Genomic DNA, 15,176 nt, shown 5'->3' with positions numbered 1-15,176 from the left:
TTCCTTCTAGTTACATAGACCGGCCCATATCCCTTCCCATGTCCTCCTGTGTCCAAAGTGACCCTTGTGGTTCTCCATATCCCCTCTTTACGTCACCATTTGCCCTCATCTCCCCCCACAAGAACAACAGAGCCATACTTCAGGTCTTGTCATGATGGTATCTAGGGGGCATGTGTAATGGGGTCTGGATCTTTACACACTGTGCCTCCTTAATTACAGTTTATTCTTTGTTTCTACAGAAATGTGTGTCCCTGATGATCACAATGGAAAGTTGAAGAACCTTAGGGCAGCTTAGATTCCTCAGTACCCGAGTTCTGTGGTCCATTTACTTGGGTCATTCTACTGACATAGAAGAGCCCCTGCATGTCTGGATGTGAGTAGCCTTTCAAGTATGTGGCCCCAAACAAAATTTTAGGACACGTGGGAATTTGTCCTTTTTTCCATTGTATTCTTTCCATGTAATGATCTCCTTGTAGCTTCATCTCCCACCCAACATACCCAGCAAAATGACCCAGCTTAGTGACCTTCCCAGTCAAGGTGGCAGGCTGTTCTTGAGGATCATGAGTACCCAGAAGCATCTTCAGAGTACCCTTGGGAAGGGAGTTCTCTGATTGTTGTCTGATTCCTATTAGCCACACTCTGATTGCTATTCCCATAGTAGGAGGGGACCTTGACCTCTGTCCCCTTCCTGTCACAGCTGCCCATCAGAACTTTAAATTTTGAGCCAAGTCTGCCAGAAATGCATAGTATTGCTTCACTGGAGTACTTTCTGTCTGAGCCATACAACACTGAGACACACCTGTTGAAACCATCTTATCTAGGATACTCCCTACCTGTCAGAGGGAGTACTGCTGCTAGGACCCCTCTCTTCCACCCCAAACCCAAGTAAAGTCTTAAGCAGCCATTCTGAATTCAACATGTGTTTTGAAGTCTCTTATAAGTTCCCAGAAGCTCTATGACAAGATTGAAGAGCTGTGGGACCCAAGATGTACCAGACCCCAAGGACCATGGCATCTTACAGTCCTATAGGATGTAGGACTACCCAACATAGCTTCAGAATTTGGGAAGCTACTGGGCTCAGCAGGACTAGGGGAGTGTTATCACAGATTCAAGTGTATGCAGATCCCCATAGAGGTCTTGCTCCGGTGGTGACTTCTGGGGAATCCTTTAAGGGACCCAGTAGTGAGCGACCTTGTAGAAAGGGCATCAGTGAAGAGTACAAATGAATCATCATCATCTCTCAAGCAAGATAGTACCAGCTAGAGCCCCACTACTTGTTTTTATTCACTGCCCTCCACGTTGTTTGTCCAGTGTTTGAGGTCTGTGTGGACACTGCCTCATGGGGACACGTTGTCACAACGAGGGAGGAGTGGTTTTGTACCTTGAATGACAAAGACCCACGAACTGTCATCTCAATGGCACTTAGATTTCTGGAGGATGAGCATATGGCATCATCTTTCCCTGAGATGCTGTTGCTTGTTCCCAGCTCAGCAACTCTTCAGCTCCCATCCTCACATATTGTCCTTCCCTTGTCCCTCTCTGCCTGGATGTGATTATTGCTGAGGATCATAGGTCATCCTGAAAGAAAGCAACCCCTTCCAAGTGACTGGTGGAGACTGAGGTGGTTGGACATGGACATGTTGGATGACAGAACCCTACACACCTAGCGAACACAGTACTCCAATCTGCAGGACCACAGGAAATATGGAACTGTCCAAGTCCTTTGTCAAACAGTGTAAGAAAACAACACCTGAACAATGATATCAGTAGGCATGATAATGTGGAAGGTGCTGTGGTGATTTGAAGGAGAACGGCCCCCAAAGGGAGTGACACTATTAGGATATGTGACCTTGTTGGAGGAAGTGTGTCACTGTGGGGCAGGCTTTGAGGTTTTCTATGCTCAGGATACTGCCCCTTGTCATTTGACTTCCTGTTACTTGTAAGATGTAGGACTCTCAGCTCCTTCTCCAGCACCATGTCTGCCTGCATGCTGCCATGCTCCCCACCACGATGATAATGGCCTGAACCTCTGAAACTGTGAGACACCTCAAGGAAATGTTTTCCTTATAAGAGTTGCCATCATCATGGTGTCTTTTCACAGCAATAGAAAACCCTAACTAAGACAGGGGTAATCTCTTGGGGGTCCCACATCTAGATAGAGAACTACAGGCAACTAATGACAATTGAGAGAGAGAATTAGACTCTCCTTGGGATGAATTCCCAATTATGCTATCCATTACAAATCAATCAGTTCCAAAAATAATATACAACAAGGCAACACCAAACAGACTCAGCAGTTGTATTTATATCTTTATGTACACACACACACACACACACACACACACACACACACACACACATACACACACTTCAATTTAACAGTGTGTAGCCTGTACCTAGATTCTGCCTATGCGTTGAGTTCTGTGTGTCCTCTGCTCCCCTGGGCTGTGGGGTGGAAAGCCCTGCTCAGAAGCCTTTGTGTGTGATCCACCTGAGACTTCCAGCCCTACTGCAGACACATCTGTTCAGATGATACTTGTCCCAAACCACATGCAAACATGATTCCCTCCTGATTCCTCCCACCTTGCTGGCCTCTTTTCCAGGAAGTTTGAACTGGGGCCTCCCTATTCCTGGCCTAAGTCTTCCCAGGTCATAGAAGATCCAAGAGGAGCCATGGTGGCCTACTTGTAGGTCTCATTTCCTAAAACATCGTTTCCTATCCCTATATAGACTGGGGTCTTGCATTCACACACAATAACTGTATGTGTCCTACAGGTCATTCTCTTCTTGCAAACCCACTATTGGTGAGGGTGTATGAAACAATTATGTAGAATATAGGTCTGAAGAGAATAGACATCTTCAACTCTCCTTGTGACAGTAGAGATTGGGTTTTCCCTCATGTCTCCTTCCTTTCTTTTCAGCGTTTCCCTATAAGACACAATCACACAAGCACTCTTCAGAGCCCTCTGTCTCTTTCTGCTTCTTGAAATAGATTCTGTGAGTAATCTGATAATCTTAGTAATGGAGCAGGCTCTCTAGAGATGACTCAGCAACCAGGAGCTGATCACCTGCCGCCTTCTATGTTGAGAGAACATAGAACATGGGATGGAGACAGTGGCATGGTAGACCCCATTCTTAACAGCTCCTGACCAAGAGGAACTGGCTTTGTCCTGGTAAGGTTTCACCCAAGCCTCAATTCAGGGACAGGATTCATGTATGTCAAAGAGATTTCTCTTGGGAACCAGCGGACATGTTAATAGGCTGTGGAAACTCACTGGACTTCTTGCCTGGATCAGGGTGTAATGTAAGGAGTAATGCACTTTAGTAGGTAGCCCTAATGTGACTTCAGGGAACTGTGAGGCTCCTTGTGGATTGCAGCCCCAGTGTAGAGCACAGCTTGGGAGGCTGGCTCACAGCGGGGCTTCTATGTGGGACAGGGTGGAGGAGAGCTGGATCTAAGAGCCACTGTGTGTGTAGCTGGTTTATTAGGCTCCATGTGTGCTGACCAAGTGGTGGTGCTCCAGATCACAGTGTTCTTATTGTGGTACAATCAGAGATGTGTGTCTGGTCCCAGAGTATGAGAGCAACCACAGATGTGGTTGGTGGTGGACTCCATATTTGCTCAGGAACACAGGGAAATGACTGACCTCCCAGCTGTTCCCTTAAAGCTGGGTCAACACGTCATGTTTACACAATTCTATTATGTGGGCTCTACCTTTCCTACTTCAAAAATATAATTTCTCTGGAAGCAGAATTTTTTTGCTAATGCAATGTGTTTTACATGCAAGTAACTGCATCAATAAAGACTTTGGGGAGAAGTATAAGAAGCAATAAAAAAGAATGAATCTTGGCCATTATGGGGCACATTTCCTGTCAGAGAATGTAACAACATGTAGTGTAACCGTCTGTCCATGGGGCACCAAAATTCCTATAGGGGCTGGAGAGTGACCATGCAAACTGAAACACTTCCCAGGTCCCTAGTGCTCTTTGCCCCTTCTAGGTGCCACTAATCATAGCTGAGAACCCAGGCAGGCCACCTGGCTGAGAAGGTGCCATGAGCCCTTTGAAGTCCAAGAGGAAGCCTGCAAGATGTGCAGGGCAGTGCCAGAGACCATGTCTGGGCAGCAGTTTGTGTGGCCATAGAGCTGACAGAGCAATGGGAATCTAAAGGGGAGAAAGTAGCATCCACAGGGCCTCACCCCAGAGAGATCTCCCATCTCACATGGGAAAAAAACTAGGATCTTGAGGAAAGGGAGGAAGGACCTGAAATCTGCAGTGGAAGCTGGAGAAGGTCACAGAAAGGCAGATGTTCCAGCCTTTTGAATCTTCTACATCTCCTGATAGCTTTTCATTTACTGCATCTTTGATTCACTTATTCTTTTTGTCTAAGACAAGGAGGTATGTCGACACAATTACAACAGCCTGCCCTTGTCTCCGTTCTCCATTTTACTCACAGTAAAAGCAGAGGTGCCACAGTGGCCCGCAGATCACTACTGTTTGCTCTACCCTTTCTGAAACCTGGTATCTGGCCATCTGCTCCCCGCCCTGCCATCTGCTCCCTCTTCCCTGACCTCCTGTCTGTTCCTGGCACAGCGAGGCTCCCTTTGCCCCTTCCAGGCCTCACTGAGTGTTCCTCCCATCTGGAGTTCTTTTTCACTTCCTCATTCATGTCTCATTCTCTTCACAACCTTCAATTATGTGTTTGAATGGCCCTTTGTGCAGCTGACTCCGACCCTTCCATTGATTCTACAGCCCCTCATGGCCATAATTGCAGTGGACCTTGTTCATCTGGGGCTTCCTCATGGCACACTCCACTCTTGTAATAATATATAATTAAGTAATCAGGAGACAGGAGCACACAGTAGACGGAGCAGGGATAGTGAATACAATGAGCACTGAATAACACAGTATAAGGAGAGCTAGAGACACTAACAGAGGGTTACAGGAGATCAGCTGAGGAAACCATTTTGTGCTGCAATTTCTTACACTTGGCTGGTTCCATAATGACAGAAAAAGTGCTACAGCCTGGGGTCTTGGGAGTGTCACTTTTCAGTTCTGGTTCTGCTTTTATACTCATTGGATTTTTCCACAGAGACAGTCATACCAGCCCTACATAGGGTCTTATTTTTTCCTATAGATATGTGTCTTTGGTTCCCTTTTTTAGCCTCACTAGTCCAGTTGGAAATCATGACACTGTTCATTGTTCATCACGAGAATTTAGGGGCTTTGTTTGGTTTTCTCTTTCTTTGGTAAAAACTTACCTTTTCAAAGTTGGGATAGAAAGGGGTTTATTTTGTCTTAAACTTCCAGGTTACAATCCATAACAGAGGAAACTCAAAACAGGAACTCAAGGCATGCACCTGGAGGCAGGAACTGAAGCAGAATTCATCAAGTGAGGAATGCTCCTCATTGGCTTGCACCTCAAGACCTGCTCAGCATGCTTTCTTGTACTGCCCAGGACCAACTGCATAATGGCAGTATTGTCACAATGAGTTATGTTCTCCCACATCATTCAATAATCAAGAACATAACTCACAGACTTGCTTATAGACCAGTCTGATGGATGAAACCCATCAATTGAGATTCCCTCTTCCCAGAGAAGTCTAAGTTTGTGTTAAGCTGACATAAAAACTAACCAGCAGAGTGGACCACTCATCAACTTCATGCATAAATCACATCAGTATTTAACCACAGTCTTCCATTTCTCATTTGTTCCTGAGATGTCAGGTTGACATTACTATTACAATATAAAATCCAAACAACTTTAAAAGTCCCACAGTCTTCAAAAACTCCAAAATTGTAAAAAAAAAACCCAAGTTCTCTTTAAGAATCCAGTGTCTCTTTCAAAGTCCAAAGTCTCTCAACTGTGGGCTCTTATAAAATAATAATAAAAACAAAATCCAAATTAAATACCTCTTGCTCCAAAGGGGAAGAACCATGGTACAATCACAATCAAATCAAAGCACATCCAAGCTTCGACAGTATAAAAAGTGCTTGATGTCTAGAATGTACTTACAGTTCTCTGGGCTCCTAAGTGCATGGACACCCCACTCCACTTCCCTGTCTCTGCCTGATAGAGAACAAATAGCATATTTCACAGACACAGGCCAGCCTTCACCTCACATCTGCTGCTGTCTTTTGCAGTGATTACAGATAGCTATGGTTATCTCCAGTGTCCTTGCGTCTCCATTGCTACTGACACTACACCCTCACCAGTGCCTCTCTTCAGGGCCCCAACCCTGCCACATAATGCAAAGCCTCAGCTTATCCCCACGATCCCTTCGTATCTTCAAAACCAGTACCACGTTGGGGAATGGAGAGATGATTCAGTGGTTAAGAGCATTTGATGATCTTTCAGAAGGTTGGAGATTGACTCCCAGTACCCACATGGTAGTTCAAAACCATTTCTAATTTCATTTTGAGGGGATCTGATGCCCTCTTCGGATGTCTGTGGGCACCAAGCACTCACATGGTGCATAGACATACATGCAGGCAATACCCTCACATGAAAAATGAAATGAATAAAACTAACAAAACTTATATAAATCCCAGCACCACTTGGGCAGCTCTTATATTTTACCAAGTTCAGATGAAATCATGAGATACAGCCTTATTCCCCTCTGCACCTCATCTTCTGTGTGCTGATTCTGAGGGAATATTTCCAGAAGACTCTAATTCTGGTCTCATCTAAATCATTGCTCATTTCCCAGTTCCAATTAACCAGTACTGATTGTATGAGTGAAGTTCCAGTCTCTGGCTAATCACAGGTATTCTTAGGCTCCAGCTGAAGACAGACACCAGATACCATGGATTATTAACTCAAAAATCACCAAATGCCCGAGATAGACTCCATGGTTCTTTATCTTCACAAGGCAGTCCTCCATCATCTACCTTTCTCTCTCAGCATTCCTTCCTTCCCGTTGATCACAGAAGAGCCACTGAGCTCTGATCAGCCAACGGTTTTTCCAGCTCAAAGTTCTAATGCCACCACAATCCTCCCCAAGTCACATGGTCAGGTCTGTCACAGCAATACCCCACCCCTGGCACCAGATTCTGTCTTAATCCTTTTTCTACTTCAATGATAAAACACCATGACCAAGCCAACTTATGGAAGTAAGGGTCTGTTTGGGGCTTATAGTTCTAGAGGCATATAAGGCCATCACCATCATGAGAGAGGTGTGGCAGTAGGCTGCCATGGTAGCAAGAAAATAATCTGAGAGTTCACATCTCACTTCACAGGCAGAAAGCAAAGCTAGCAAACTCAAAACGCCATGTGGCATTTGAGATCACAAATCCTGGCCCTCAGTGACGTACTTCCATCAGCAGGGCCACACCTCTTACACCTAGCCAAACAGGACCACAAACTGGAGTCCAAGTATTCAAAATATCTGAGCCTATGAGAGTGGCTGTCACTCAAACCACTATATACAATGAAAATATTTCAGTAAAATAAAAAAAATGCAGAGAATATGGAAAGAATGTCACCTAGAAGATGAGCACTGTGGGACAGTTAGTGTGCTTGATTTTCCTCAGAGAGAAATGGGAGGGAGAGAGAGGATGAAGGAACACACACAGAAACACATATACACACAGAGAGACACACACAGACACACACACAGACAGAGAAAGACAGAGACAGTGTCACAGATATATATATATATATATATATATATATATATATATATATATATATATATATATAGAGAGAGAGAGAGAGAGAGAGAGAGAGAGGTGAAGGAGGAAGTAAAAAACAGATCTTTTTCTTTCTTTATTCCTTAAAAATTCTTTGGAGACAGAGTCTAATGCAGGTGAGTCTGGCATAAAACTCAGTTTGCATCTTAGGTTTGCACTGAACTCCTGATCCTCTCATCTCCACCTCTCAAGTGCTGGGATTAAGGTGTGCAGCACCACACCAGACTCCTCTTATCCTATTAGTAACTGCCTCTGTTAACTGAATATACTAACACAGGACACATCTTGGCCTTACCAGAGTGTGTCACTTGAAACACATAAGAGGGACATACAGTACTGGAGGTGGCAAGCCATAAATCAGTGTGCCTGGACCTGCCTTTAAAAGAAAAAGAAGAGAGCCAACAGAGTTCATCATCAGCACCTGGAAGGATCTTTCACTTCTTGTACTGAGCACTCATGCTTCAGATTGGCTTTATACTGGAACTAAGCACTCACGGTGGTCCAAGTGCAGTCTATGGAGAAACAATCCGTAGCCCCCACTACGGAGTCCATATTCCAGGATTTACTGATAGCAACCTCAGGACTGCTCTCCACTTCTTTTCAATGAATCTCAGTTCCAGCCAATACCCCATCTTGCCTGGTACTATTGGTTGAGCTATCAATAGCCCCCATCTATAAATCCTGTAGAATGCACAGACACAGGACCCTGTAGTGAGGCACCCGTGACTTAGCAGCATCTAAAGGTTGACCACACTGAAGTTCACATTCAAGGGCAGTGAAGGATGTGAAACCGGGAGCTGTGGAGTTGGGGAACTCCGTAAGAACCACCACTAGAATGAAATGGGGTCACTCCTAAATGCCTTAGGCCATGGCACACTGTGGACAGGGCGCCCTCTCCCTCCTACCCTACCATCTCTCCACCTTGTCGACCCTGGGTTGTCCCCAGCCACCTGTTTTTGGACTCCTGAGATCATGTACCATCTGAGGACTCCACATGATGCCCTCTCTCAGTCGCCAGGGATTGATTTCAATCTCTGCCTCACCAGCTCTGGATGGATTCTTTCATCACTTTAACTTTTGGGTCTCTGTGAGCATAGGTGGCAGAACTCAGTTCACAGGGACACAAGGAATGACAGGTGGGTAAGAGATGTGGGGAGGCTTCACATCATACTGCACAGGAGATTCATGATTGGTCAATCACCTGTGGCTATTGTTTCCCATTTTTAAAGGATAGAAGTCCATATACCATTGTCATAAATACTTTAATCAGTGATCCACATGCAGTGAAGCTATTTTATTTCAATCAGCAGGACAACAACCAAAAAAAAATCCTTGGCACCACAGATATGGGTACTTCAACCTTCTCATTATTCTTTGCTTCTAAAGATCACAGGACCCACCCTTTCCAGCCCTTGGGATGACAGACTTCCTGCTCAGTAATACCTTGTATGCTAGAGTCAGGGCCTAGGTCTTATGAGCACCTCAGCAAGAGCCAAAGCTAGTAAGAGAATGCTCATTAATATTGTTTATAGATATGTGTTGCTGTCCAACCTGACTCCATATTGTTTATAGATATGTGGAGCTGTGCAACATGGGTCCACAGAGGTACAAAGATGCCATTGTGTGACCAGTACCTGTATCCAGAGTCTGGGCCAGCATGGTCTCAGAATAGGACTCTTGAGGGCCAAGAAGTGCAGGATGGGGAGGAAGGAGGCAGAGTTCCTGCTGGGAAGGGAGCTGGGCTGAGTCATTAAAGAAGGCAGCCAGGGAAGCTCAGCCATGTTCTCTGGATTCAGGGAGGCTCTGGCCACCTTGTATCCCTCCAGCCCTTTTTACCCAAAGGGACTTAGACTTGGGGTCACCTTGATAGCCTTTCAATTTTCAGCCAAGTAGAGGGTAAACTTGTGTTATGGGGGCACTAGTCTGAGAAATTTGGTGCAGCTGTACAAACACTAGCTCACAACTGTCTATGCCTGACCTAAGAACCTCATGCAGGCCACAGGTGTGGAAGGGGACTCCACTGTGCAGGGAGAGCTGGGGGTCCACTAGTCCTTTCATCAGACACTCTGATGACCAATACAACAGAGGATCCAATATCCTTTATTCCTAATCTCACACAGGTGATACACTGACATATCCCGTAGTGAACACAGAATCATGACCCCTGACAGGTAGCTAAGCTTTTCCAGCTTTAGGATAAACTGTAAAGCACAGGCATCAAGGCCCTATTCCTCGGGATCTTAGAATGAAATAAAGGAGGTGAGTTTGGGGTAGGAAGAAAGAAGAAGGTAGGAAGAAGGAGCAAGACACCCGAGAGTAAGAAGTGCCCTAAGGGAGCACAGCTGTCCCAGGTGCAGAATGCAGCAGTTCAGGTGACTGTGGGCTTGACTGTGGCTAGGAGACTCTTAGAGGAGGTGCGGTTTTAGGCGATCCAGAGCTACCACACAGTGACCCTACCCACATCTAGGGTGGCCTGCCAGACATTAGCAGCATTGAGTTGGATCCTAGAACATAATGTGGGCTCTGGAAATCAACAGGACTGCATGTGGAGAATTCCAGTACTTTTCTGAGTACCAGGAGCCAAGAAATCACCTTCCAGAGAAGGTGGCCAGGGCAGCCATGATTGTCTGAAGAGAGAGAGCAGAGCTAGGTATGGAAAGGGATTGAACTCAGTCTTCCCTTACTGGCTGGCCCAGACTGTCCCCACTCCACAGATGAGCACCTCACATTCTCTGGAGTCCTACAGGACTAGCAGTATTGGATGGTGCAGACATTGCAAGGCATTGTGTCTTTTATCTGGAGGTGGCAGCGAAAGAACACCAGATCCCAACAGCAACAACATCCAGCCCAATGATGGTAATACATTTGGCCATGAAAGATGGCCAGGAGGGGTGTGGCCAGTGCAACTTGTGGCCATAAAGGGCATCCTCTGAGGAGCCAGCAGAGACTCATTTTGTCACTCCATGACCTGCCTTGTCTGAGAGCACAGAGCCTGGAGATGCAGAGCCTGCTCCTGACTGTCACACTGTTTGTCCTGGTGGCTGTCCTACAAGCTCAGGATGACCTGCCCTTCCTCTCAGAAGAAAAGAAAGTGAGGCAGCGAGGGACGGTGGACAGGTGTATGTGGAAGGCTTGACTGCTGGCCAGTGTCTGAGGACTGGAGCTAGCACTCATGAGTGTTCAAGTCCTCTGAGTCTGAGCAGAGACTGCTGTTCTCCAGCACACATGGGCTCCTGAGCCACAGAGTTGGAGCAGGAAGGGTCCTAGAGCAGGGACACCCAGAACCATAAAGTCTCACTTGACAGGACCTTTGTTTGTTGTTTCATAGACTCCTAGGGATTTGGAGACTTTGGAGACAGATGCCATGTGTTTCTGCTGGGCCACTAATTTGTAGTCTAATATAATATTAAGGAGCATGGGTTTGGAGCATGGAACCTCACTAACTCGGGGGCTGTATCTTGGGTTCTGAGATATGTGTTCAGGCTACATTGCCTATGGGGACCTGGGGGAGACTTGAGGCTGCCTAGTGTGGGCTCAGGACTCTGTCTGCCCCAGCTCTCAGGTGTCTGGTTCGTGAAGGCTACAGTGAGTGATAGGAACCTGACAAAGCTGAGCCCTGAGGTATCATTCCCTAATAGAGTGTCATTTCCGGAACAAGGAACTTTGGAGATCAGGACTACCATCATGTGAGTATCCCCCATGTGCCTTTTCAACTTTCTCTTACCTCCTCTATCTATGTTTGGATACGGATGACTGAAAAGCCCCTTTCTCGGAGGGGCCACAGTCTCAGCACTCAAAAACATAGAAAGGGTTGATACAGGATTTCAGGGGACATTGTATTAAGGCTGATGAACCAGGTGACCTCAGTGGAGCTCAGGCATGTGTTCTGAAAGAGGATGCCTGTTGGTTTCCTGTTTTCCAGGTCTGAGGGCCAATGCATCAAGGTTGGACTCCGTATGCAGAGAACAGAGGAGCCTGGCCAATACAGCTCCTGTGAGTCTTTATCTCAGTTTCTTCTCCTGTTGCTGTCAAAAAACACTCTAATCAACAATTAGGAAGAAAGGGTTTGCTCTAGCTCACAGTTCAAGGTACAGTCCACAATGGTGGGGCTTTCCTGGCAGCTAGAGCATGAGGCAGATACTCATATTATGCCCATAGTCAGAAAAGAGAATGAATGCATTAATGCTAGTGCTCACCATATGGCTTCACCATTTTATATACTCCAGGATCTTCTGCTTATGGAATGCTCCTGCCCACAATTAAGATGATTCTTCCACAATCAATGAACATAATCAATATCATTTCCACTGTCATGACCGGTGGAATAAACTCACGTGATTCTAGATCACATCACATTATTAGCCAATAAGGTACCCTGGCTGCATGTGATTATCCCTTGGAAGGCAAGCTCCTGAAATTGTAGCATCTCTTCTATGATTACCTTTCAGGAAGATTTATCCAGTTAATTACCAGGTAACTTTAGAGATCAAAGGTAGTGTAGTTGGAGTTTTCTCCAGTCCTGCTTGGGCCCACAGCCACTCAGACCCAAATAAATACACAGAGACATATTACTTATAAACTGTATGGCTGTGGCAGGTTTCTTGCTATCTAGTTCTTTTTTTTTTTGTTTTTGTTTTTTTGTTTTTTTTCGAGACAGGGTTTCTCTGCGTAGCTTTGCGCCTTTCCTGGAGCTCACTTGGTAGCCCAGGCTGGCCTCGAACTCACAGAGATCCGCCTGGCTCTGCCTCCTGAGTGCTGGGATTAAAGGCGTGCGCCACCACCACCTGGCGCTATCTAGTTCTTATATCTTAAATTAACCCATTTTTATTAGTCTATAAGTTGCCACGTGGCTTGTGGCTTACTGGTACTTTACATCTTGCTTCTCATGGCGGTGGCGGCTGGCAGCATCTCCTGACTCAGCCTCCCACTTCCCAGCATTCTCCTTTCTGCTTATCCCACCTATACTATACTTCCTGCGTAGCTACTGGACAATCAGCATTTTATTTATCAATCAATCAGAGCAACACATTCACAGCATCCAGAAAGACATCCCCAGCAGGCTAGTCCACAGAAGAGACCATGCTTCCCTTTAGATAGTACTATCCAGTGTCAGGCCAGGAGACAGAAACTTAGGATTTAAGAAGCAGGACAAAGCAGCTGCTATTGTACCAGTCATGTACAGCCTCCATCTTCCATGACACTTGTGGTCCCAACTCCAAGCTACTGATGACACCTTTCCAGGAGGAACCTCTGTCTTGTGTTGGGGCCACATTGAGGCCTGGAGTCATCTGGCCGGGTGCTTATGGGTTATTGAGGAAACTTTCTCAGCTGTTTCTTAGTGTGCTCTGAATGTTGTCTTTGAAAAAGATACTACATTTCCATTTCTCCTTAATCTGCAGTTTCCAACCATGTGCTTTTCCACATCCATGAGCTGCCAGTGAAGGACCACTACATCATATACACTGAAATCCTTTTGTCTGAGAAAAAATCTGAAGTAGTTGACCTACTAGGTGAGGAACTCCAGAGACTCCAGCTTCTGCCCATGTTATCTAATATCATTAACTATTTGAATGTGCACAACTACACTCTGGCACTCAGAACTACAAAGTCCCCTGGGTGTCCTTATAGTAGCTCTGGTTAAGGTGCTCTGTGGTCAATGTGCATGCTCTGAAGTGGGAAACTGTGGTCTGTGTAGAACTTCCATGAGCAGATGTGGCCTTGAGCACTGACCAATAGGACAGAAGTTCTAGCCAGTGACTTCCTACATGTCACTTGCTGGGGTCTCAGATTTCATAATAGGCAGGTCTCATTGAAAGTCTGTGTCCTATCAGAGACCTTTCATGGGCAATGGCTCCTAGGAACAGGAGGCAGGCTAGTGACCCTGAAACACAGGGTCCTTCCTGGTTAGCGTGTGACATTACTTGTCTCCTTAGGTTGTCAACTATATGTTTAGTCTTATGGTGGCCCTATGTGTCAGTGATACCCACTTCCTGTGGACAAAGCCAATCATCCATATCCCACCTCCGTGTTCACTCTGAAATCTCCTCCCCTTTTGCTTCCATCTTCCAGGTTGAAGGCCCTAGTGTTAGGCAGAGTTTTTGTCCTTGTGTCACTGGCTCCCAACAGAGCTGTGCAGTCATGCCTGTTCTGTTTTTCTGACCTCTGCCTACAGGAAAGCATCTAAAAGAAAACACAGAAGCCCTGGAAGAATTTAAGAAATTCATACAGCGCAAAGGGCTTCTCCAAGAAAACGTTATGGTGCCCGAGCAGAGGGGTAAGAGGATACTCCGCCCCGCCCCTCCCCTATGTGGCCTGTGTGTTATTCATAATACTGCTACTCTTGTGTAACTATGTGCCTTTCCTTGCCAGTAAGGCCTTTCTCTGATCTTGGGGCTGCAGAGGGTAATCTGGTTCTTCAACCATCACACCTTCTTTTATTTGATTTTTCCCCCTTGCTTTTACAGAGCATTGTGTTCCCAAACATCACAGTGGTAAGTGACCCTCTGAAGGAACATTGATAGGACACAGATTTGTCAGCTCCAGAGTTAAAGTTTCTATCTGTTCTTGGCCCTGCTCCCATCCCCTCACTAAGGAGGAACCCAGCTTAGCCAGGAAACAGTGACTACTTCAGGAGGTGTCCTCAAGGTTAATTCCCAAGATACTTGGGAAATCTCTCCTTTCTTTTCCCAGAGTCCCTCCCATACTGTGGTCTCCACTTGGTCTAATTTCATGCTCTAGGAACCCACTAAACACAATTTGAGGTCTACAAGATCATGGAGCTAGGATTGTTCAGGGGCCCATGTATTCTCTGGAGAGACCTCCCAGAGGCTTGATGGAAGGAAGACCTCTGATAGGCACCCACTTCCCAGGTTGCTACTCTTTGACTGCTGTTCCCATGGTAAGGGGAGGAGTCTCTCACTTGTGTTCCTCTCTTAGTCACAGCCCACCAGGACCACAACTGCTGAGCTATCTTTGCCACTAGTACAAGGCAATGACCTCACTGGACTACTCTTCCCGCTGGACCGCACCCCACTGAGCTGCATTTCCCCCACTGGAGATCCACTCCTTCCTTGACTGTCACTCCCACTGCACTGCTCTCCTGCTTTAGCTTTAAACTCCTGTCCCTGCCCATCTGAATCCAATAAAGAGTTTAGCATTTTTGTCTGAGTTCAGTTTTTATGTGGCAGGCCTTCTCAGTTCACAAGTTTGATGAAATATTGGAAGAGATACCAGACACCAAGTAACATGACACCCAACAATCCTGTAGAACTATATGATATCTTAGAAGATCAAGTAATGGTCAGCCAATGCCAAACAGCTTCAGAAGATTGCTGACACTGGGGCAGGAGATTTGGGTAGTCACTAGGGTGGGCAGGACTGGGCAATGGCATCAGGTTTACTAATGTCTGCAGGTCCTTACAGAGATCTTGCTGCATTGGGGAACTTCATGGAATTCTGTGAGGGACCTAGCTTTGAATTACCTA

At 46.0% G+C, this 15,176-nt stretch overlaps 2 protein-coding genes across 2 annotated transcripts in view; both read left to right on the top strand.

Annotated features, from left to right (window-relative positions):
• LOC102922889 (vomeronasal secretory protein 2-like) overlaps nt 1-14,708 on the top strand; it is a 39,569-nt gene extending 24,861 nt beyond the window's left edge. Inside the window, exon 7 of the mRNA XM_076568626.1 lies at nt 14,635-14,708. Within this exon, the coding sequence (XP_076424741.1) occupies nt 14,635-14,657 (23 nt within the window). The 3' untranslated portion in view covers nt 14,658-14,708. The remainder of the gene's footprint in view (nt 1-14,634) is intronic.
• Nucleotides 10,663-14,723, top strand: LOC102922581 (vomeronasal secretory protein 2-like). Its single transcript, XM_042277123.2, has 7 exons — nt 10,663-10,783; nt 11,248-11,378; nt 11,615-11,685; nt 13,092-13,202; nt 13,865-13,966; nt 14,157-14,183; nt 14,629-14,723. Exons 1-7 carry the CDS (start codon nt 10,691-10,693, stop codon nt 14,655-14,657), a joined length of 564 nt encoding a protein of 187 aa, XP_042133057.1. The 5' UTR covers nt 10,663-10,690; the 3' UTR covers nt 14,658-14,723.
• Nucleotides 14,724-15,176: the final 453 nt, after the last annotated feature.

Source organism: Peromyscus maniculatus, chromosome 4, assembly GCF_049852395.1.
Source record: "Peromyscus maniculatus bairdii isolate BWxNUB_F1_BW_parent chromosome 4, HU_Pman_BW_mat_3.1, whole genome shotgun sequence".
In the NCBI taxonomy this organism is placed as follows: Eukaryota; Metazoa; Chordata; class Mammalia; order Rodentia; family Cricetidae; genus Peromyscus; species Peromyscus maniculatus.
Note: the sequence above shows the minus strand (reverse complement) of the source record. Positions and strands in the feature narration are given on the sequence as shown.